This window comes from Brienomyrus brachyistius, chromosome 10, assembly GCF_023856365.1.
Source record: "Brienomyrus brachyistius isolate T26 chromosome 10, BBRACH_0.4, whole genome shotgun sequence".
Taxonomy (NCBI): domain Eukaryota; kingdom Metazoa; phylum Chordata; class Actinopteri; order Osteoglossiformes; family Mormyridae; genus Brienomyrus; species Brienomyrus brachyistius.
Window position 1 is genome coordinate 1233614 of NC_064542.1, and position 25675 is coordinate 1259288.

The following is a 25675-nucleotide window of genomic DNA, read 5'->3' on the forward strand; positions in this document are numbered from 1 at the left end:
TATACAGGAGATGAACAAAATAATGGAAAAATCTAACAATATATTAATATTAAAGTCGTAATAAAGAATTCAGCCACCCAATGCCATCAGAACAGCTTATATCCTTCTTAAAATGCTGTCATACAATTTATGAAGCACGTGTAGTGGAATATTGGACCATTCTTCAGGAATAAAGGCCACTTCTTTTTGATGAATGACAAAAGTGGAAATCCACTTTGCATTCTACCCTCCAGAACTTCTCAAATAAGTTCAGTAATATTTAGCCCTGGCGATTGGGGTTTCACTCTTGGGTTTGTTTTGGGTGCATGCAGGTAGTACCATCTAGGAAATAGTGTTTGTACCACGAGGTGCATCAAATCCTGTAACATGGCCTCATATCCCCTGGGTCTACATGACCATTTAAAGCATAAAGCAATTATCATATTTAATGACTCCCGTGAGATGGCTGCCCATACCAATACACAATGTAGGAAAACGGGTGAAAGATGACTCATCAAACCATCCTACTTTTTTGCTTTCTTCAAAGGTCTGCTCCTCACAGATGATCATGCCTCTTAACACGTTGAACTTGCATACAAGCCGTTTATAAATGGTAGCTATAAATTCGAGCTTCTCTTTGCCAGTCTGTTTCATTCATGTTTGGCATATATTTTAGGATTTTTAAGACAGTTAATTAAGTATATTAAATAATACGTTAAATACTTCTGCAGTTTTTCTGACCAATGCACCTACAAAATGAGGACCACATGCTTCTTTGAAAACTCACTTATCAAAGTGCTCATTTTGTAACCTCTTTCATTAGTGACACTGCTGACTCTAAAATGACTCAGCTTTGCAGCTGTACTTGTAATTGCGATTTGTTCAATGTTATAGTACTTTTTTCATGTGGTGTATTTGTTGTTTTGCCCTGTACCTTCAACATATTTCTGTAGATGTATGCACTAATGAGCCAAAACATTATTACCACCCCCAACTGAAGCGAATAACACTGACTATCTGATAAAAAGTGTATATGTCGAGGTTTGAGAAATCCAACCATTTTCTAAACCACTTATCCTACTTGGTCGTAGGGGGTCCGGAGCCTATACCAGAAGCAATGGGCATGAGGCAGGGAACAACCCAGGATGGGGGGCCAGCCCATCACAGGACACACACACACCATCCACTCACACATGCATTCCTACAGGCAATTTAGCAAGTCCAATTAAGCTCAGTATGTTTTTGGATTGTAGGGGGAAACCGGAGAACACCCCACGAGAACATGGGGAGAACATGCAAACTCCGCACATATGTGACCCAGGCGGAGACTCGAACCCGGGTCCCAGAGGTGTGAGCCAACAGTGCTAACCACTGCACCACCATGCCACCCGGTTTGAGATATATGAAAGTGAATATGAAAGTTCAAACAAGGAGACCTAATGAATGCAAGCGTGTCCAATCACATCGATCCAGGTTTTATATAAAGAGTAAGATTAACCCACTTCTTTGCCGTTACAGCTATTCGGTTTGCCCACCTCCTCCCCTCCACCACCTTCGGCTCTCTGTCCTGGTCCGATGTTGGCTCCTTCGCCTCCTGCCTGCTCGCCTAGTACTTGACATGTTGAATGCAGACGAAATGGACAACGGTAAAGATCTGAATGACTGCAACAAGAGCCAAATCATTATGACCAGACCAGTGGATCAGAACATCTTTGAAACAGTGAAGCTTATCGGTCAGCCGTAGTGAGTTTCTGCTAGTGGTGGTTGCTCAATAAAGGGCACTAGGGCTCCACCCTCCCTGGTTAAAAATTGATTTTTGATTTTTCTTTCTAAAATATATATTTTTATATAAACAACAGTTACTTCTTTTTATCTGTGTATGTGCTGAAAATACATAATATGTAATATGTATTTAGAAAAATCATTATGCTTGGGGCCCCCTGTCACTCAATCTTATTCAAATATCTCTTCTTGGGCAATAGTGAAAACGCTCATTCCATGCGACAGCCCAGACAGTTAGTGATATACGAAATTCACATAGCAACAAAGAATTAGCCAATCAACGTCCTCAAGTCGAATATGTAGAGGGTGTTTAATTTATCGCCTCAAGCAGAGTCCATGGCTGGCACGAGGCCTGGCAAACATAGCATCTGCTGAGGGCACTAGGCTACTCAGGGTGCATTAGGAGGGCTGCAATAGTACTGCGCAGTCGCCTTTGGCCGCCATCTTGGTGCAACCATAGTCAGTGTACACTGCATACTGTGACGCAAAGTAACTTTATATAAAAGCAAAATAATTAAAAACAATATAAAGATAGAGCGAATATTACTGGATGTGACCCATGCACATTACAAGAAAAATGGTTGTGAGCTGCCCGCTGTCCGTTATGAGAGTATTGTTAATTATACGGTTTTTCAAACATCCTGGATAACACTGAAGCAAATGAAAGAGACTAAAGGTAATCTGATGATCGATTCATTTTTTCAGTCTCCTGTGTCTCATGCTCGCTGCTGGTGCCCAGATTGGTTGGTTTGTCTAACTTGAAAGCATAAGAATTTAGGATGTGTTTCCAGGTTGCATTTCGAAGATTCTGTGAGATTTTGCAAGTCCTGTAATGATCATTTTCAGTATTTATCAGTCTGTTGATTTTTAATGCCAAAGAAATAATTGCTCACTATTACTCACAATTACGCATTAGTATTCTGCAGTTTGTATTAAATTGCATTGTGGTGGTTACTGAGACAATGAGTGAATATGACGCAAACAGCCCCACGTAAAAATTTTTAAACCAGTCACCACTGGTTCCTACTGACAGTGGCCCAAGGAGAGCAAAACCACGATCTACCAATGTCCATCTACAATCCATTTTTATGAGAGTCAACCATATTTGCAACACTTGAGGATTGTCATAATGTTTTGGTTCAATGGTGTGCACATGCAGAGTAAAACTGAATAGAAGACATATAAAAATGTAACTATTCACAAATGAAGTATATAAAATACTATACAGAATGACAACATAGCTTTTTTGGTTGTGCTTTAAATGTTTGTGCAAGGTGTGCACGGAAAATCAAACAGCTGTATATGGTTATTGAATTGGATGAAGTAAAATCCAAGACAAATCAGAGAGGAAAACATAGTCTGTAATTTTTTTTCCAGGAATTTGTTTATATTCGAGACTCATTATCCATGAAAACTTCACATCTTGCTGGAACAAGTACACTAATAAAGACAATTAAACTCTTGCAGTAAGTGCAATTTTGAGAATATACATTAACGGAAATGAAATCGTTCCCCTGAGAGATGACTATTATCTGTGACTGTTTATGTGAAACCAGGAAAGAAGCATAGCATGCAGAGCAGTTATTGAGCATCAATATTGCCTACAGAGTGCTTTCAGACATCACTCTTCTTTTAAAATATAACAGCACCTTCTTTATTACTCTGTAATTTCTGCCGCAATATCACTATTCCTGTGTCGTTAAATTGACTGATTGTATTCCAAGTGACCCAAAGAATTAAACATACGGCGCAGGGTTGTAATTACCCTTTTGCACATGAAATTATTGCTGACATCGTTTTACTTTTTTACCTCGATTCATTTATTTAGCGGGAGCACACTCTCCTTTGATCTGTATATGTAAACATACATTTCATGTAGGGGATTAATTTTTCTAAGAATGGGGCTGCTTCTCTTTGCTTTGTTAGCTTATTTTCTGGCGACTGTCTGTCTTCATTTCAAGTTCATCATAACAGATCTAAGTCCGAATGACATAAACAGACCGTGATGCATGTGCTTTAACCAGGGAAGATCGTGAGGATGCTTTTTCAAGCTGGGCATTCCCCCCCTTCCCCCCTTTCCCCGTGCGTTGGTTTTTAGAGCACCCTCTGCATTCGACTGCAGGCTGAGCGATAGCGAGTCACGTCTCTCTCCGGACCCCGTTGCTATGGCGAAGCATTTAACCTAAAATAGTCGAGCGGTAGTAAAAAAAAAAAAGTTTAAGGGCGCGCGCCGGTTACACCAGGCGAGGCAGAGCGAGTATCATTTGCCACACCACGGCGCATGCAATTTTTATTTTTATTTTTTTTAAAGAGCATTAATTTCCATTACCGTTTTTTTCCCCCCAGAATTCAGAAAGGCTAAGCTGCTTATTCTGTACCAGGCCGCATCCTCGATACATATCACATGAATGTGATTGACAAAAGGGCTCCCGTTCCCAAGGTAAAGCCAAGAAGAGAAATTCGGCTGCTATGAAGTAATAGCGAGTGAGCGTGTCTCCTCTTATTATGGAAGACCACCCTTCTGTTGTCTTCTGCCATGGGTGTGACTGCTCCTGTGTGAACTGTGCACACACAGCCTGGGATTTCGGTCTCTGTCAGTTCAGTCGGCGCCATGTGGGTCAGCCACAACAGCGCTGGGAACATCTTAAGTCATCAACCTCGTCCCTTCAGATGCCGCCTGCGATTCGGACCAGACGGGCGGTAACCCCAACAGCTTGGGCTTCCGGGGAAGATTCACAAAGGGTGACATTTTACTGGAGTTCAGGCACTGCAGTTTGCCTGTTCATCGCAGTGCAGGGCTTCAAAGAACATCCCACCCCCCCCCCCCCCCCCCAACAACCACCACAAGCAGGTTCACGGTGACATAAAAGCTTTTGATGATGCAAACGCCACACCATCTAGGAGGCTAGAATGTCTAAGTGATTCAGGAGTTTAAACATCAACAAATAAATATATCACAGTAACCCTTCATGTTTTTGACGGATATAATACTTCTAGGGCAGAATTTAATGAACTAGTAATTGCTGTTAGGAAACTTGATGAATTTATTAACGACATACAGATGGAATAGCTATAAACCCGTACTATTAAGTAATATGAACTTTACTGTAATTTGTTTGGAAGTGAAAATAGTCCACATTACAGGTAAATGTGAGATAAACTGTGTTTAAAAATGAATGAAAGTATATCCATATTAATATTCAACATTGTGGTGGATTCCCTTTGAAGTTTGACAGTTGAACAGTAACTGCTCAGAAGGAATCAACATAACATAACAAAGCAGACGTGCCCGGGACTCGAACACGATAATATTGAGAATATTGCAGCTGACGGATTATTCTTACGTACCTCTCAATGTCTTAACCCTTAGTCAATATGCTACATTTTCCTTCAAAAAAGGATTGAATTTAATATTTGATGTTAATGGTTTGATTTTGCATTGAGTGCATTCTTTGCCTAGAAAAAGAAAATAGTTTATGAAAATAACAGCATTGTTGTTGAGAAGAACATCCTAAGACTCAATAGCATGTGTTATGTCAATGAATTTATACTTAATGATATCCTTTCTGTAAAACAATAAATCCGTTTTAGTAGTCAACATTAGCATCAGACTGTCCAAAGTGTAGCAGCCTGCAAATTTGACAAACATTTCCATTTGTTTAAATACCAGATGGGTTTGGTTATTAATTGTTGCCTGTTTTTTTTTTTAAATATATCTTCTATTAAGACTCTTGCTCATTTTCATTAGGCCTGCTGATAAAATGTGTATTGTGAGTGACAATAATAGTGTTATACAAATGAATCTTTTCAAAACCTAGTCCGTTAAAATCTCTTCTGAAATTCAAGTCATATTATGAGAACAGTTACTAAAGATAACTGCAAAAAGCCAGACCATTTTGCCGACCCATTCGGTCTCACCCACTTCAGTCATTCATTCCCATGTCCTCTTCCAAAGGCACAGTGGTGTCCCATTTCTGGAAGGTACATGCCCAGGATGGTGACCTTTAAGGAAGCTCACCATTAGTGAACATTACCTTTAAGATAGTCTAACAAGCAATCTGACTTGTCCATTAAAAAATACGGCAAACACAGCCCCTTTAATGGATATGCAGTATATAATGGGCTTTATAAATGTATAACTCTGCGTTGAAGACATAAATAAATTCTTTTTTGTTTGTAGGTTGTATATTGAGGAAAATGAGCAGGAGCGCAGTGCTCAGATTAACGGTAGTCCTTATTGTTAACAAAACGTAGAAGACATTGTAACTGATAGTTTATGCTACTTCCAAATTAAACTGAATTTTTAGTTGTTAGCACATTTTACCTACGTATCTTTATAAAGCAACTAGCTAGGTACTTGTGCTAGGTACCAAGAATTACACTCTGTTGATACACAAATACAAGTACATCATCCAGATGTCGTACAACTGTGTCCAAACATTTGTGTCTACATCGCTTTCATGTTCCATTAAGTACTTGTGGGATTCCACACTCAAAAATGCATCACGAAAATGTGCATTTCGAATAGTCCTTTGACTGCACAGGGTAATTTAGGACAAGCCGCTAGGACCTGGGCTTAAATCAAAGCCGTTTTCAAACACGCATTGATTACTTTGATTAAAAACAGCACATCCTGTGTTTGTTAGGCAGATACCACTTAAAACTAAATTAAAATAATAGGAGCAGGCCTTTTGCAGTTCTGCTGTCAGCTTGAGAGTTTGGACAGGGTTTGGGCCTTTCCCCTTTCCTGAGTCAATACGCCATAAGGAGTATTTTTTTCTTTTCTTTTTTTTCCTGAAATCCAGGGATAGAAGGGAATAACAGGAGATAACATAGGTAATGATCTGTGACGGGGATTCAGGGCCGAAGTACAGCATGAGTGAGCAGATGTTAGAAAGCAGCATGCACATGTCAGTATGCAGACTCCCCGATAGCAAAGATCTGCCGTCATTTAGTAGTAGTTTATTTAGTGATACAAATACGAGTGCTGCTAACTGCCACTGCTTACTCTACTGTTACGTATAGCATGATTTACCATGCTTGTTATGCTATACATAGTCATTGATAGTTCATGTATACGAAGACTTGTGCTGCAGTAGAAAAAGCCCTATTTTAGTGTCATTTGATAGTTTATTAGTATGTTATGCTACTCATGTCAGGGATGTTTCACATTAAGAATACAGGGAAGGTTCCTCGTTGAAGTCCAAAGAGCTGTTTCCTTCACAGGCACCCTGGTAAATGTTCAGTCTCTTTAACAAGAAATTCTGAGTTTCTGTAAATAAAGAAATAATTAAATATATTATCTGTCAAGTTAATATCTATTCCATAAAGTAACACCTATTTATCTTTAACAGGGATAATGTATTTGCAGATGTAAAGGATGATATGTGCTGTTATCATAGGCGTCATAGTCAGCGTTCTGTAAGAGGCCACGGATGTCATTTGGATATGCAAAATGTGTGGGCACCTTGGTGTTAGCGGGCTTTCCATTAATGAATATGTAAATGGAGAACATCCCAGGAGAATCCACAAAATATTGGGAGGCACGTATGTAAATATATGTATTGAACATTGCACTGTGATTAATCAAGGTGATTTACAAGTGCAGGGCACAGTATATTTAACAAGCAGTCAAAGCAGGTGGTAATTTTCGCCCATGAACAATATTTCAATAGTCGCAAGAGTTTAATGCACAGAAAAAGTGTTCAACCAACAATTCAATTAAAATGAAAAATGATTCACCTTTAAACGATTCTTCAATGCCAAGTGGAAGAGTTACTCAAAACTGTTGCTACCTATTGTCAGCTATAACTACAGAGACATTACTGACAAATACTCAGCTAGTGTTAGACATTCCTGGTGTTTCCCCAGAACATTCACGGCTCAGTTAATTAATGTTTCACTTTTTATTGTCACTTGTATTCAGGGAATACAGTGAAATTCTTATACCACAGTTGTGTGTGCGTGTGTCTGTGTATGTGTGTTTGTGGTGGGAGGGCTGCAAAATAGCCTTCCATCATTGACCCCCCACAGTATTAAGTAAATAGAGCCAAATACATCTAAAAAAGATTAAAAAAAAAAAGGTATATAACTGCAAGATAAGCATGAGTATAAATAACTGCAGACCAAGCACATTAATATTATTTAGAAGTATGAGTAATAGAGGTGGCTCTTGTGAGTGCTTGGGGCATTTATGGCTGAGAATTCACAGAAGGAATTATACCCATTCAGTGAGGTAGGCTGTTGATCCCCCATCTGGACATGATAGAGATGGAGTGTAGCTGGGGGACTGCGGGGGGCTTACACAGGCCTGTGAAGGTTTTCGCCTCTTTAAAGGATTGTTTATGAAACAGGTTGGATGAGTTTTGACTAGTTGCGTAGGGAGAGCTTCAAAGTCATAAGTTAGAAGTCTCCCGTTGTAGAATAAGTGATGCAACTACTGTACGCTTTTGTTGGTAGAAGCTGTAATCCGTGTCTGAAGGTCTTTTTGAGGTCTCCTTCTAAAATAAACTTTTAATAATCGCGTGTCTCATGCACAGTTTCATATCAGTGTGGTGTACCAAACAGAAATAAAGTGCAAATAGATGATTTGGAGGCAGAGTTCAGAGAGTAACAGAGTCACTACTGCCTGGTACTGGGAATTGTCCAGTCAAGCAATTCCAGAAAGCAATATAATACAGATAAGCCCATATGTTAATTAAGGCTTTTGCAGCTGGTGTCATTTACATAATTACCTTTAGTAAATCACCCTCTAACACCATGGTACAGTATATCTGTTGCTTATGCAATGAAACATGCGTTCTCTGCCCTTTTGTTCTATCTTAGTAAATCAGCCCCTCTGAGTGTAAAATACGTTTTTTCCTTTACCAGAACATTGAATTCATTTGTAAACAATAGAGCACACATAATGAACGCATCTATTTTTAAGGATATCGCTTAGATTTTTTTGTTTCATCAGTTTGATTGTTCCCTAATGTTACTTTGTTAAAATGGATAGGTTTTGTTTAAATTGCAGCGCATACAAAATGATGCATGCCTAAAACAATGGTGGGGACACCATGCCCTCTTTATGCATGGGGAATGCTGCAGAAAATGCATTTTTCAGTTTTATAGGCGGTATTAAGTATCAGGTGTGTCATTCAGGGAGAATTAAAGTTTTAAGCTGTACGCTGATGGTCTATTAGTTGTTATTCTTGTCAAGTTATTCTTTGCATGCAATTTTGATTGGAACCAATGGATTTTTTTTTGTTCATTCTGTGAACTGTTATTATAAATATGAAGGGTCACCTCTCTCCGTAGAAGATTTAGCAACATCTTAGCACAACTGTAACAGCAGCAACCAAGAGGGCTGTGTTTGTGATAAAAGACCAGGGCCAACTGCCTCTCAAAGACGATTCAGAGAAAATAATGGACACTATATTGTGAAAAAGGTTATTTTGGGCTGTAATGTACTGATGTAATTACCACTTACTTATGACCAAGTGAAGGCCAATTCCATGTGTCACACAAGTCCCTGGGTAGGTCACAGAAATATAATCATACCCAGACGCTGCGCTAACAAAAGAGAGCAGCTCTATTTAGGATTGGAGGCCAGGACTAGCATTCAGAATGTAAGCGAAGCATCTGATGGTCCTGCCAATAGGCCTGTTATTTTACAGAACAATACCTTTCATGATGACCATTTCTCGCCAGTTTCAGGGTGACATGGTAGCTTAATGGTTAGCACTGCATGCTTGCATCAGCAGGGTTTGGAATTTGACTCTGGCTTCTGGCTGTGTGTGTGTGTGTGTGTGTGTGTGGGGGGGGGGGGGGCGCATGTATATATTACACTGTGGGGCCCAAGTCTCTCCGCAATGTGATAAAAACGTGTTATTTTGACCTTATAGGGAAATTTTTTGGTTCCCACAAGGGGAAGCTGCACTTGTGAATGCAATCAAAAAACTAAAAATGGTAAAAGTCTGGTATTCTGTGTGGTTACTTTGCTTAAGGTTAATTGCTGGGTAGAGATTACGTTTCTCATAATTGGGATTAGGGTTATGCCCATAAAAATGAATGGAGAGTCCCCACAAACATAGACTGTTGATAGCTGACCTTTGTGTGTGTGCGTGGTCCGTGTATGTGTGAGTGTATCGGCAATTTGAAGATTCTGCTTGTCTTTGCACAGGTTTCCTCCTGCAGTCCAAAAAACACCTTCCTAGGCAAACTGCTGTCCCTACATTGCCCATGGTGAGTATGTGTCCAAGAGGAGTCTGACATCCCATCCATGGTGTTTGATTACCTTGTACCCTGTGCAGCCAGGTACACCCCCAGTTCCACACCATGTTATGTATGGATAATTGAATGAAACTGAACGGAACTGTAGAGGAGGCATCATGAATAGGTATATGAGATTATAACCTAGAAAGCCTTTATTCTAGTGGCACCACTCTTCCCATATTTACTCTGAGTAATGCAAGATCAGTATTGCTAAAACCATAGCATATCTAGCAAATGACATGGCAGTGTCAAAAGAGGCCAGGAGTGATTGCTATAATGTCCTTTTTATTTAGCACTTACAGCAGGGGTGGGGGAATTTTTAATCTGAGGTACAGTGCAAACATGTGTGATATGCATAGTAATTTTGCAGGCATGGGGGAGATCAGATACCCCATTATACACTGAAGAGAAACTCGGCCACCTCCATTTGCCCCATAAAGAATCAGATACTCTGCACAATTACGCTCAGAATTTAGCCAGTCATTTAATGGTATGTCCCAGAAACTGTGATATGATTTTATGGGCACTGCAGGCACACTATGTAAGTAACAGATGTATAAAATAAATTAGCTAACATTTTTGTCTCAGCCGCTACATGTTTTCATTTTCTTTAACAAAATATGCTAATCATTATTACTGGTAACATCATTAGGCTTATAATTATATATTATTAATATGAATATATGTATATACTAACATCTAAATAATAATAATAACTATTGTTTTTACTATTATTACTGTTATTGTTATTATTTTTCATAATACTTCTGTATAATGAATGAACTATATATCTTTGCCTAGGTTTATGCCAAAAGGTATTTGGCGTGAGCTGAATTCAGTGTGAACTATACTGCTGAGTCTGCAGAGTTAGGTTTTCCGACTTCCTATCTGAAATAATGTCACTTTTCTCATTGTTACTAGGCATGTTAAATGTTAACTAAGCACATTTATATTCCACCTACCCTGCAATGGTGATTTCTCTGATATATTATATACTTATATTTTTTAATAATATGCTTCTGTCAAACCACTTTGCCAACCACTGTTGATGAGTTCAGCAATAACCATCACCAATAAACTGGCAAATCAGTATTTAGTCCAAACCACAGAAAATGGGCCATCCATCCATACATCCATCCATCCATCTTGTAACTGCTTATTTACTGCATGGATACAGTGTTTTAATGCTACTCATTTATTATGACCTATATGCACTGATGAGCCATAACATTAAAACCACTGACAGATGAAATTAATGACATTGATTATCCCATTACAATGGTGTCTGACAAGTGTTAATCAGTCAGTTCTCGAAGGTCGATGTATTGTAAACATGAAAAATGGGCAAGAGTAAGGATCTGAGCAACTTTGACAAGGGTTATATTGTGATGGCTAGATGACTGGGTCAGAGTATCGCCAAAACGGTAGGTCTTGTGGGTTTATTCCTGGTATGCAGTGGTCAGTGCCTACCAAGAGCGGTCCAAGGAAGACCATCTGGTGAACCACCGATGTGGTCATGGGTGCCCAAGGCTCATTGATGTACGAGGGGAACAAAGACTAGCCTGTCTGGTCGTATCCCACAGGAAAGCTACTGTAGCATAAATTTATGAAAAGGTTAATGTTGGCTATGATAGAAAGGTGTCAGAACGCACAGTGAATCACTGCCTGCTGCGAATGGGGCTGCGTAACCACAGACTGGCCAGAGTGTCCATGCTGACCCCTGTCCTCTGCCGAAAGTGGCTCCAGTGGGCATATGAGCATCAGACCTGGACCATGGAGCAACGGAAGAAGGTGGCCTGGGGCGACGAGTAACATTTTCTGTGGATGTTACATCTTCAAGTGGATGGTGGGTGCATGTGGATCGTGGCAGTAAGATACACTGTGGGAAGAAGGCAAGCCAGCAGAAATGGTGTGAAGCTCTGGGCTGGGAGACCTTGGGTCCCGGCATTCATATGGGTGATATTCTGGCATGTATTCAGACTTAAAGAATATTTCAGAACAAGTACTTCCCTTCTTGGCAACGATATTCTCCGATGGTAGTGTCTACTTTCAGCAGCATAGTGCAGAGCTGTTTTGGTGAGACCTACACAATATTAAGCAAATGGTTTCAATGTTGATCGCTGATCGCTATATACACACAATGGCCATTTTATTAGGTACTCCTATGTAGTGTCAGGTAGAACCCGCCTTTTTTTCTCCAAAATAACTTCAGAGTTTGATGAGTTGCACCTGGCGATGCCTTTCTGAGCTGCTATTTTTACACTTCTGACCTTCCAGTTAACTTTAACAAGTCTGGCCATTCTCCTGTGACCTCTCTCATTAACAAGGAGGTTTCACCCACAGAAATTCCCGTAACTGGTTGTTTTTTCTTCATCACACAATTCCCTTTAAACTCCAGACACTGTAATATGTGAAAATTCCAGGAAGGTGCCGTTTCTAAGATGTTGGAACCACCACGTCTTGCTCCATGTTCTAACTGATCATCTTGATCCTGTGTGTTTTATATATTCAGTTGCAGTGACGTGATCGGCTTTTTGGAGGGTGTTAATGAGCAGCTATACCAAGTACAATGTTGCCTTTGAGTCTTTGTCCATTTAAGAATCTGCTTTGTGATCTTTTGCATGTCACACAGTCAATAGGACAAGAGACAGTAGCTGTCATATGTCCAATCAAAAACTCCATTACACATGATATTAAATCCCGTATTTTGCACAGAACTAAATAAAATTTACAGGCAATACCTGTGCCACCTAGTTTTTAACGTTACAGATCACTCTGCGTGCATTTTTATTTTGCAAGTTGTAATGTTAGAAAGTATGTTTCCGATAGTTTTGGTCTGAAGATTTTCTTTATTCGTTTCTAAACCGAGGCACTGGCCCTGCGTGCTTGTTTACAGTTTTATGGTTTACTTATTTCCACATGGGAACAGACACAAAAGTAATGCAATTAAGCCTTTGTGCCTGAGGAACATTGCTATTGAAATATGCATCGGTCAAGAAGTATTAAACATTTAACAGTCTCAGCAGGTTAATGTATTGTTTGCTCATCGGAAAAAAGAGTATCCTTTGTTCTTTTTTTCCCTCTGTGGAACATTTTAACAAACAGGCCTCACAAATCTTCTGAGGACAAACCATCTCTGTAGATTTGGTACAAGAACACACAATTGTGGCTTGTCTTTGCTGAAAAGAAATAGTTCTGGGCGCCAACTGGTTAGTGCCACAGACAAGGAGTGTATCACATGAGACAAATCCCTGTAAACCTACGGACTATATGCAGAAATGGTCAAACAAGCTTCTTTCATAAATGAGCAAGTAACCGTCAGCATTTGCCGAATCTACATGCATTATACACTTTTGGTAAAAATAAGTGATAATTTTAATGAAAATCAATGCATTCCAACAAAATATATAGCAATATTTTTTTTTTTATGTAATCTATATCTATCTGTATTAATAAAGATATTAAAATATATTGATTTATATATAAAGCACATACAAAAAAAACCATTCTTCATCAAAATTTCAAATGCAAAGCCATCATAAAGCATCATTTAATGATTAATGTCATATATGGGCTGCAAGATGGACAGAAGGGCTAAGAGGTTAATTATATCACATCTTGGGGTCAATTGCTTTGCTCTCAGCTTTCATCGAATAATCTCTTTGCTGGATCCCAAATCCGACAAGCCTGCCAGTGGCCAATATTTTCAGACCTCCTTATCGGTCTGGCACAACATGTTCTTCAGCAGCTGCTTGACGTATGAGACCAAATGTCAGTCTAGAAGTTGAAAAGAATACTTTGTCCTTAATGCTTTCCATTTGGAACGTTAAGGGAGAGAGTCATTGTTTATTGACCATTACCGGTGGGATGTGAGTTTCCAACAAGAGTGGCCCTGGGATTTCCTTCCAGAAAAGATAACAATATTCTCATTACTACAAAGAATAGTAATAATGACTATAATAATAATTATAATAATTGCGCATGAAATATCCAAAGTACGTTTAGTGTAGAAATGAGCAAAATATCACAGAATGATTTACCTGAGGGTAAACAAATCAGCTACCTCCAGCTACATAGCTATTGAATTTGTTTTTCAATTAATAACAATAACTACTCTTTATGGTTCAAAACCAAAAATCACAAACTATGTCAGAGTGAAAAATAGCATTGTTTTCAAAAACGAAATGACCTAAAAACCAAATCCCCGTATTCCCTAGAGCATTTAGTAATCTCTGGCTGTCATGAGTAATACTTCAAATACTTTATCAATTAAAGGGACTCATGGAAATTATGGCATATTTATTCTAGACCTACTCATCAAACTCCAAAGTCCAATCAACCTACTTTCATTTAAAATCAGCAAACTCTTTGTAAATGTAGAATTTGTCCTTCAGCGAAGTATATGACTTGAAGGGAAAATGTATAAGGTCAGAGATGCTATGCTGTGTGAATTATGCATTACCACAGAATAGTTCAGGCAGAACATTAAAGGGGAAAATTCACCTAAAAATGGCAGTAAGCTAATTTTGTTCAACACCAGATCATGTTCTACTAATAAAAAGAAAATCTTCCTACAAGTACTTTAAACAGAAAATCAGGGTTTTGCTTTAGAAAAAAAAAACATTTGCTGATGTCATCAGAAGGTATTTGTCTTGATATGAATGGGTAATCAATGAATGAATGAATGAATGAATGAAGGAAGGAGGGAAGGAAGGAAGAAGGGAATGTTCTGCAGTTTTTTTTCTCTGCCAATGCCATATGCCTTACTGTTAATCAGTGTTCGACTTGTTAACATTCAAATAACATTCACACATTGAGTTAACTTATTTCAATATTAATACAGATTCAATTTTGCAAATAAAGAAATCACCGAGTTGATGCATGGTGGTTTGTCACTAACTGCAGTATTTAATGTTGCTTTGGAGCACCGCAGTAGCAATCACTCGTGAAACTGGGGCTGCTAAAAATTTCGCTTTGCTACAACTTGGTGGAAACAGGTCTGAAAACTGTTGCCTCTGTGACTTCAGTAATATTAGCATTTCTATCAACCTTCAACTTAATTAAATTGATAAGACCTTCAATTGCCATTCAGATCCCAGAAAACTGCTTTATGCCCATGCTAATTACTTAAGTTCTGTAAATAATTTTGTCCATTTAATTGTCTGAGGCCAGTGAGGGTAGTCTAGTGTCCCCAGTTTATGTGAAATGCATTAATATTTGACTGTATAGTTCTTCATGCACCTGATGAAAATGACTGGATGGCTGATAGTCTACCAACCCCCCCATCCCATCTTTTCTTAGCCATTTTAATTGCTTGTGTAATTTAGAAATACGTTTTACTCCAAACGAGTTTTTCAGCCTTTCAGGCAGGGCGGGGGCTCCGTATCTATTGTCTGCTTTTGATCATGGAGATTGCACCTGCTCCACTGCCCCGGAAACACTGCCTCGCGGCTTTCTGCTGCAAACCTCCTTTCATTACTCATTACTCTTTGCCTATTTAATGTGTATATACTAATAAGGGGTCTGTCTTTTCAACATTAACCCAAGGTTACTGGACATCGGTCTCTCCCCTAAGCACTTGTCCAGTCTAGCTTATACCAGTAAGCACAAGGTATGTTTCCGGAAATATGATGTACAGGATCCCAGTCCACATCAGCCCCCCCCCCCCCACCCCATAATTAAAAACAAGGACAAATTAAGATCACTCAACACTGACTTCCATAGGAAAAATTTATTTATCAATATGCAATATCAGGTTGGCTTGGCACATGGAATTCAAATTCCATTGTAACTGGTTATTTTGAGTAAAAGCTGCAAATTCGAACAAAACAAACAAACAGTGAGACATCTGTTGAGCGATACGAAAAACATCAATTCACAGGGATTGAGTACATGTACTTAGAACTGTATCTTTAACAGAAAACTGTTACCGAGGCCAGGGAAAGTGAGCAACCAGTCTTACAGCATGGCGGATCAACTGGGAATGTTAAATAATAATTATAAGAACAATAATAATAATAGTAATAATAATAATAATAATAAAAATGTTTCTTCCCAGCAGCTCCATGCAGGTGGAAAAAGATGAAAACGAGATACTGTTTAGCTATCGATGGAAGTTCCAATCGCATCATTGTTTTGCGACGCGGTAAACAATCTGGGCTGCACTGGCCGGAACGGTGATTATTTCTGCTGATATCAGAGGGACTTCCCTGCGGTGGCTGGTGTTTATTACACAGAGTGCATGGATAATATTGTGATAATATTGTGGTATTCCACAGAGATGGATTGTTCAGCTTTGGGCTCGTGGAGCAGTGCAAAAATGGTATGTAGGGGACTCATTACTCCCCGGCAGAAAAATAAAAAATAAAGTAATAACCAGGCTAAACCGAATGCTTTGGGGCGGGGGGGGGGTGTCTGATGATCTCTGCCTGCATTTGCACAATTAGCTCCCTCTGTTTTAGGCTCTGTGCTCACAGCGTAAGCGCGTAGAAGGTGCAGACAGCTTCTGGGACCAGTAAAGGGATACAGTTAATTCTCAAATGTATGCCGCTGACACCCGGAGGAAATACTTGTGTGAAATCAAATTTCTGCTACTGCCAAGACTCAAAGGTGGAACACACATGTTTTGTGGTTCCGAAGGCAACATGTGTTTCTGACCAGTTGTTCACTTAACCTGTAGAAGGTTCACTACCGTGTTGTGATATGTGGTCACTGTGTCACGATGGCGGGTGGGAACAAAACAAGAACGAACCGAAGCTCCGTCTCCCGTATAACGTGGATGATGCTGAAAACAATATGGAAACTATTTGCTGTGTAGTGAACCTTATAAAGTACTATTTCCTGGCAATATGTGGCACTTCAGACAAATTCATATGATGCGTAACACCGACTCTACGAGGTTCTGCATTATTGTTCTTTTTACTAACAAAAAAGTGAACAAGAAAATAATTGAAAAGTTTATACAAAATGCCTTAAATGACAAATATTTACAAAAATTCTGCATTAAAAAATCTATATTTTAATTAAATGGGGTCCTAATAAATCGTACTTTTAAGCTTATCTATTTTAACATATTTACACTGTTTCAGTTTCATTTTTGCCAAATTGTAAAGTGATAACAATGAATACCATTCAAATAAAATAAAAACAATACCACAAAAATGTCAAAAAGTGTCATACGGAAATTGGCATTTCAAAATGCATTTTACATGCTGAAAATGTTTATTCTGTTAAAAATAAACAGTATGAATTAATGCAAATGTCAGGGCCACCATATTCTGTGAACAACGTGTAAAAAAAAGTTTTTAGAAGACTGATATGATTCACACTGAATGTATCCAGATCGGAGAACAGCAGTGACATTTTTTCCTGCAACTAGAGGCTAAAAATCTGAAAGCTATAACAAAACCAAACCATTTTAATAAAAAATGTCACATCTAACTGCAAAGACAGTGATTTTTCCAAAATATAAATTTGTTCATTGCTCTGAAATCATCTCAGCTGTGGCCTTCCAATTACAAACCTAACCTAAATTCATGTTGCTTCACCAAGCAAAAAATCTGCTTGACATCCATGTATTTATTAATTTATATTATTTTTTTATTCCGCCTGTGTCCCTGTCTGACTTCTGCTCTGGTTCTTCCTCTTTAATTATACCATCTAAGGCTTTTAGCTCTCGTGAACTGACTGAAGCAAGCGCTGGCAAAGACACACACACACGCACGCTCAAAAAAATGTAGGATTTGTTCAAAAGGCATCCGTAACCTGCAGTGGGATCCACCTGATCACTGGCAGAAAATAAGCGGAGTGGAATGTCTGACAAAGTCATGCTGCTTGGTATTCTTGTGCTGTCCCTAAAAGGGAACTGCAACAAAGGAAACCAAGCTTGTTTCTTTCTTTCTCCCTAGAAGCTAACCGGTAGGTGGGCGTAAACAACATATCGACAAATAGCTACACAGAGCAAGCGCAAGAAAGATGTAACAACTTGTTTAAATTAACAAAATGCTAGTAACTGAACAGCAGTGAATCTGTATACTTTATAACTGATCTATAGTGTTATCCGTTAACTTGTATTCGAAAAGAAAAAAAAAACTGCATTGAGATAAAATAAGCCCGTCTACAGCCTGGTGGCAGAGCACTAATAAATAATATTTCTCATTAGATAGGCCTTGAAACTATTTTTGTTCTAATTATTGTGTGTCTATAAGGAGCGGGAGACAACCGAACAGAAGGCCTATCTTACTGTAATACTCTTCATATGACGTGTGTGGCACAGGGTATTTTCACAGGACGCCGCACGTTTGATCGTATCCCATGCTGCAATGAATCACTGCGTTGCCACAGAGAAAAAAAAAGGTGTATGGGTGCTGAAGGAAAAGATAAAAAAAGGTGCACACAAAGCAAAACTTTAGAATTAACACTCTTAATTCCTTCTCTTTTTAAAACCTGACTTCAAAACACGTGGATTCGTCAGAATGTCACAAACGAGGGCGCTTACCGTACTGAGGCCGGAAAGGTGTCCACTTTCTCTGATAACATCTTAAAAAAAATAAGAAACTTCCTACCTTCAACAAACTTGTTCGTGAGCCCCCCCCCATCCCCACCCCCCCCCCCTCAAGCACATCTTGGAGAGGGTGGACACATACCACTGTAATTTATTATTCTTTTTCTTAAGTAGTTCTGGAGATCTGCAGTCATAACTTTTTATCGTTCACGTCCGACTCGCACCTGGCAAATCTTCAGTATGAGCCGCAGCCGGTTTGGCCCGTTAAATTTGTCTTTGGGATGCCACAGGCACACTGTTCTTGTCTGAACACAGTTAGGCACCACCGGGCACTGGTGAGACTGACAACACTCGTAAATACCTTTCCTGGCGATGCTTCAGGATTGAACGGACAAAAGGAAATATGAGTTTTTTTTTTTTGCCTTACAAAAAACAATGACCTCCCTAGTGTTATGGCTCACATGTAATGTTTCTCCGCGAAATAAATGTACTGCTACTGAGATATGATAACATGAAATACAGGAATATTTACCATGATATACTGTATATGCAAAGAACAAAAAAGAAAAAACCCGACGAGCAGAATTATGAGAAGAATGAGCGAGTTAACTTTGATGAGAATAATGCAAGGTAAACATCATAGTGTGCAAGAGAATGGTGCTGCCCTATCTGTCGCAATGTGCCCTGTCACCTGAGCAAATCTCAACGGCTTCAGCTCGGCGATGAAGCCAGCGAATGACAGACAGCCTGCAGCTGCAGGTTTTCAACTTCCTGGACATACCCTGTACCTTCTCACTACCACACAAGGTGAAAGGCTACTGATTCAAAAGCCTAAACCATGTATCCCATCTCTTATTAACTATCCAGAAATATACCATGGCTTAGACCAGGGAACATGTGACTGCTTAATACATCTGTAGGTTAACAGGAAACAGGGCGCGGACAGGCGACCTGCTGCTGGCCCACACAGGAGAAATTTCAATGTCCTGACAGCAGTCTTTATGTAGACCTCCTGACTTTCTATTACTCTTTTACGGTTTTATCTTCACTGGTCATCGTTTAAATGTCCTCCAGCTTCAGAAGGTCTAGATAGTAAAAAAAAAACAAAAAAAAGGTAGGCCATAATTTCCTAAAATCCAAACGTCCTACAAAATATCACCGTTGCCCTCTCCCCTCCATCTTCACACCTTGTAATAAATGTTAGCGGGGCTCTGGGGGGGCATTTCCTGGACTATGTAGACTGGGTGCCCGTAATCCCCGCTCACTTTCTCGTAGTGTGGGCAGTAGTTGTTTTCTGTAGTCCGCAGGGGTATGATAATGTCACTGGGCTCAGAGCCGGCGTTCCCAGAGCACTTGGGGCTGGCCAGCGTGCTGAGTGTCAGCGCCGCCGCTCGCTGCTGTGTGTGCTTCCTCGCCCGCTTCCGGATCTTGATCAGCAGAATGATCAGGAAGATGATGATGAAGAGAAAGATGACGCAGCCCGCCCCGATGGCTGCGAAGAGGGCCGCCTTGGAGCCAAAGATGCCCTCGTCCGTAACAGTCTTGTTTTGGTTTATGCTACCTGTTTGGGGACAAAGGGAAGTGGTTAAAGAAAAGCTTTTAAAACAGAGGAATCCCGATGAAATCTTATCACTTTCTTTGCTTCCAGAAATGCAGGTGCAAAGAAACAATGAAGACAAGAACAAAAATGGGGAAAAACTGCAAAAACTGGAATAATCCAGCAGCTGCTATAGCAGCTTAGGGTAAATTAATTAACAGCTTCAACAGGTAATATCGAAAGCTCCTTCCCGTTGTTTTGACGACAAAGCCCTTAGTGATTGTTCACAGGCAGACGGTATAAAATCAGGCTCTTCCTGTCGAGGGTCTCAGGCTGCATTAACTATTGGGTTCCGATGCTCCATTCATTGTCTATGAAAGACCCACAGTGGCAGGGCAAATTGCAGCTAAGAGGCCTACTTCATGTCATGGGGAAAGGATAAGGCTTCTACAGCAGACACACTTACACACACACACACACACACACACACACACACACACAGAAGTGTCAATGCAGATGCAGAACCATTTTTTATTTTCCCTTCCAAAACAACAAAAAGATTAATATTCACTAAATGCTTTCAGATCCAGCATTCAAGTAACGAGCACAACCAAAAAATACCACTAAACTTGATACTTATAAGTATTAACAGTATTTTATAAATAATTTATACAAAACTAATTAAAACTGAAATAGCCAAGAAAAGCGGCATGATTTGGTAGTATTTCTGCTTGTCTCATCGTTTGCTTCATGATATCAATATCGAAAGACTCAAATGATGGCAGTGACATTGCTTGTTAAAATAACAATACTATAACAATTACTGTGTGTACAAAAGGATTAAAGTATATGTAAAAAATGTATTACAAGTGTTTTTCAAGATTAACACTGAACAATCTGGAAAATTAGGCAGTGCCTCATTGTCGCATATGAGAACTTTTACTGTATTTTTTTGTTTTGTGTGTAAAATGTCAGGGGTTATCTGGCTTGAATTGAAACCATTAACACAACCAAATCTAACCTTGATCTTCATCTACTTTGCAGGGAAAAAGAAAAAAAATCCAAGTCATTAAACAGAGACAAGCTTGTCTTTTTTATAACTAGCATGTTTCCTGCACAGTCCCCTTTCCCTACCCAGCACCCTACACTATTTATACTCTGCCGCGTCCCACGGACCACAATCTCGGCAACAGTGCGCACAAACAGGCTCCGCAGTCTTAAATTAAGGCACTGAACTTCCTCTGCAGATGACAGAAAGATGGCCTCACAAGCGATCCCTGAAAGGAACAGATTCAAGAGATTCGGTTTTTTTCCAGAACAAGAAGGGCAGAAAAGATGGGGGGGGGAGACTTTCTAAAAGCAGATAGATGGAAAGGAACCTGCTATTGATCTTGCTGGTGTATGAAACTATAATTTGAATTCTTGTCGAAAGCAATGGAGCTTAACTGCCTTCTGTCCTGCCCTATATTTTTTAGCTTGTCAAAACAAGCCAGCTAAATTAGAGTGTGTCTTCAGACGCCCGCATCTGTTATGGGATATGTGCTGGGAAATTTAGCAGCAGTAAATACCTCCTGTGTGCAAATCAAATTTTAGATTTTCTATGAATATGCCATTAGATTATACTTGAAATCTGCTGTTATAAGCACTCTATGACCTATGCTTCTTTTTTGACTCATGTCTCCATTGGTTTCAAGGTTACCGGCATTTGTAAAAGAAGATATACGGTCGACACACTGTGAGTCATTAAATACATAGCTAGCTAAATTAAAACATGAAGGCCCTCAGAAACACAGACTAATTTCGGACTGTTTACTCGGACAACAATCATGACGGGTATGAAACGTTTCTTCTACAACGGTGAATGTCCTTTCAGGCTTGCATGCACATGCACAGCCGTACACGTGTACAAACCGGCCCACGGCGTTTTCCCATACTTGTTTTCCGTAAGGCTATCCAGAGCATCTTCACATTCGCGTTTTGACCGATGTGCCATTTACTTCGCAAGCCTCGTCAGGCTTGACTCGACCGGGTTACTGTGGTGCTGGAAGAATTTGGCTGCCAGTCAGCCGTGGCATTTCAAAGACGGGCATGATCAACAACGAGCTTTATTACATTCCTCGCTTGTCTGAGGGCAGTGCACAGCGAGCCGGAGCTTACCTCGCGGCCTGTTACGGCACCATCTATCTTTTATGCCCTGAGCCGAATGATTACAGCTGAAACGATGGATCGGTACATAGGACACCCAAAATAAATGACAGGAGAAAGCTTTCATTTTGACAAAAGATTGTGGAAGACAAAAAGAAAACAAAATAGGTTTTTGGCTCGATCCCAAGAGGGAGTCGTGGTCATTTTCCCTGTACATGTGATTTTGTTTTGTCCCTAGAAGGGCCAACGTTTGCAAGAGGAAATTACTTTCCGAACCCTAATAAAGTCTGACTTTCTTCTGCTTAGCTTAACAAAAAAAAGAGAAAAGGAGCTAGGAGTGAAACCCCAGCAAAAAAACTAGCACAAATTAACATGTCCAGCTTGCAGAGGCCAGAAAATCCCTTATTTTCTTGTCAGCCCTGTTGACCGATTTTAATAGTCGCTGATAATCTTATCCGCCGCTCTATCACAGTGCTGCGGATATGGTTTTGATTTTTCATTACCACACTTGAGTGGCATGTCTATCTGCATTACCACTTAGCATAATTAAAAACCAGGGCACTGCAAACCCCCCCCCTCCCAAACACACACACCACTACCCGAAACCAACAAATTTACGTGCTGTTTTCAACAGAAGACGCAAAAGATAAATGAGCAGTAGACAAGCAAAAGGGTGCTCTTTCAAGGGTTTCACATGTGTGGTAAAATCGAGGCTATATCAAAACCACACTGATGTGACCGCAGAGCTCACACTAAGAGTCACACGGACAGATGGGATGAGAAAGAATCTTCCAGAGTGACAACATGAGTACAGCCTCCTCTTCTGCCTCACATTTGAAACCCTTTGGAGTCAGTTCTGGAAGTGTAGGAACACTCCCATTTTTTTATATTCGCACAAAGACCCAGGAAAACATACTAACGGCCTGTATTTTATGTAAACTTGAGTATAGACTAAGTCTATGGGCATTTTAAGTCCATCATTCTTTTTTGCATGTTTGCATGTTGCATTATCAGTGCTATAAACCTAATTCAAGCGACTGTATTTTCTAACATGCACAGAGAAAGACCCCCATGATTCCGGCTTACTGTGAAAAATTTCCGTGAGGCTTACAATTGCCAACATGCCTCAAAAGCTGCCGACAGGATGCTGAGGAAGCAGGCGGTGTTGAGGCACGCTTCATCACAGGAGTCACTTACCTGTACTGCCTTTCCGCTCATCCTTATCCTTGGCAGGAGGTCTGCTCGTCGACTCTGTACTGTCTTTGTCCTTGCCAGGGCTGTCGATTATCACTGGGTCTGACACCACGGTGTTTGGGTCTGAAAGAATTAAAAAAAAAAAAAAAAAACAGTATAAAAATAAGAATCATGCAAATCCAGAAGTTTTTTTTTTGGTTGTTGAGTTTCACTTCCACCTTTTTGCTCTGGAAAAGGATTCCATGACATACACACTACTAATTACTTAGACTTAATGAGTTTTCCCCCATATCATGTTTCACAGCAACCTTCTTCCAGTACTCTTGCTTAGTCTTATTAAACATAAAGTGCAACAAACAGCAGGTGAGCGCAAAATGCCCAGCTGTACGTCCAACATTCACTTTTCCGGACCTTTGCCAAAGACCTTTACAGAAAATTACTCTAAGTACTTGTCCTTGCAAAAATAAAATAAAAAATTCTTGATTGCTATTACATTCATATACTTTATGGTGTATCTCTAGAGCGCTATATAACGGTTTAAGAGAAATGATTATAGGCGTTAGCAAATAAGAGCAATTGAATTTCACAGGCTGGTCATTAGTGCAGATATATTTTGCTGTGCCGGTTCTCCCGAGAACACTAGATCCCAATGAAAATTACTGTATTTAATTTGTTTTGTCATAAAATGGAAAGGATTTCTTGAATAATGTGCTGAGCGCATATTTTCCCGTCCTCTTAATTCCAAGCATGACATTTAAGAGAATACAGTATAATCTTTATTTGAGACGCTTTTCTGCCAAACTAATGTCAGTTTGGTAAGAATTGTAGGGTACCTGGGGATTATTAACACGGGAAAGACCAGTACCTATTCAGAGGAAGAAAAAAAAACGAGAGAACTGTTGTATATAAATGAAAACCACATGGTACAATTTAGATATAGTATATTTCATTTGTTTATTTGTTTAAAAGGAAAAAGAAAAAAACTCCAGTGGTCATTCATGTGATTTCTTCCTTATGTTTTGACTTTAAATTATGACACATCCCATTATCATAATAGCTACATTTGATGTTGGATTAACTTATCCTATAGTGACTCAAAACTTCTCTGTGAATGTATAAACAAAGACTGCCAGTGGAAAGTAGAAGATTCAGTCCAGGGCCTCGTGCTGATTCTCTTCTGTGGCTTCTCAGATGCCAAATGCCCGGAGCGATAGCTTTAAGTGGAAAGAATCATAGTTTTGCTAGCTAATGCACAAATAGCGTGTTTTATGTTCTATTTAAAGCGTCCGGAAAAACCAAGCAGTAAGTTGCAGAAATGAAACTATGAGCCTGTTTAAATGGCCGCGATTCATTTTAATTCTGAACATGAATACAGACATTCACGCTTCAATAAAATTTGCACTTAAATATTAGGGTTGTAGCAGTCTGAACCCTCGTCAGCACGTCCAGACTTGGAATGCCTAAGTACTGATGTAAGGCTGACATGCTGGTAGATGTACTGCCAACACAAGTATGTGTGTGTATGTGTATTTCTCACTCTGGCGGCTTCAGGGTAGGACTAACTCATATTCTGAATGTTTCCCCAAAAGACATAAAGAGCCTACTGTCAGGCCTTGGTACCAAAACATTTTGAAGTGAAATACTTGCAGACTTGTGCCTTGTGGTTACAATAACCAAATACCTAACCAATTTGATCTGCTTGATAATGTCCATTCTAATGTAAAAATACATTCTAAAAATCTTATTTTCTCATTTATGCTCCACCATAACTTTACGCATAATTATATACTTAAAGTCATAATTATGTGCATAATCCATAAAATGATTCTCCTTGCCAGCATTCTGCCCTGAGAGGTTAAAAGGCTGTTGAAATTAACCAGCTATAAATTTTGAAAGAAAATGTAACGTATGAGAAGCCAGCAATTGTGATTTGTGAAAAAAAAAATCGAGAAATAGACACAGCTGCAGAAAAAATTAAAAGACCACAGCACAATGTTTCACTCATTTCTCAATTTATGGGTCCACTTCTGTGAATAATATACATTTTTCTGCAAACTGCAGTCTGGTTCTTCCCTGTTTCTCACTGATGAAGGGCTTCTTCCTTGCTTTATGGGACTTCAGTCCTGCTTCTAGGAGCCTGATATGAACTGTCCTAGCAGTGCACTTCACACCTGCACTTAATGTTTCCCATTCCTTCTGAAGGTCACTTGATGTCATCCTTCGATTCATGAGAAACTGACAGATAAGTTAATGTTCATCTCTGCCATTAGAAAGTCGCT

General features: G+C 39.5%; 1 protein-coding gene across 2 annotated transcripts in view; it reads right to left on the reverse strand.

The window, feature by feature from the left end:
• Nucleotides 1–18856: 18856 nt before the first annotated feature.
• LOC125750959 (ephrin-B1-like) overlaps nucleotides 18857–25675 on the reverse strand; it is a 67727-nt gene continuing 60908 nt past the window's right edge. For both annotated transcript variants that reach the window (XM_049029345.1, XM_049029346.1), the window contains exons 5-6: nucleotides 23400–23519; nucleotides 18857–20081 (exon numbers count right to left, since the gene is read on the reverse strand). In XM_049029345.1, the coding sequence (XP_048885302.1) occupies nucleotides 19702–20081; nucleotides 23400–23519 (500 nt within the window). In that variant the 3' untranslated portion in view covers nucleotides 18857–19701. The remainder of the gene's footprint in view (nucleotides 20082–23399; nucleotides 23520–25675) is intronic.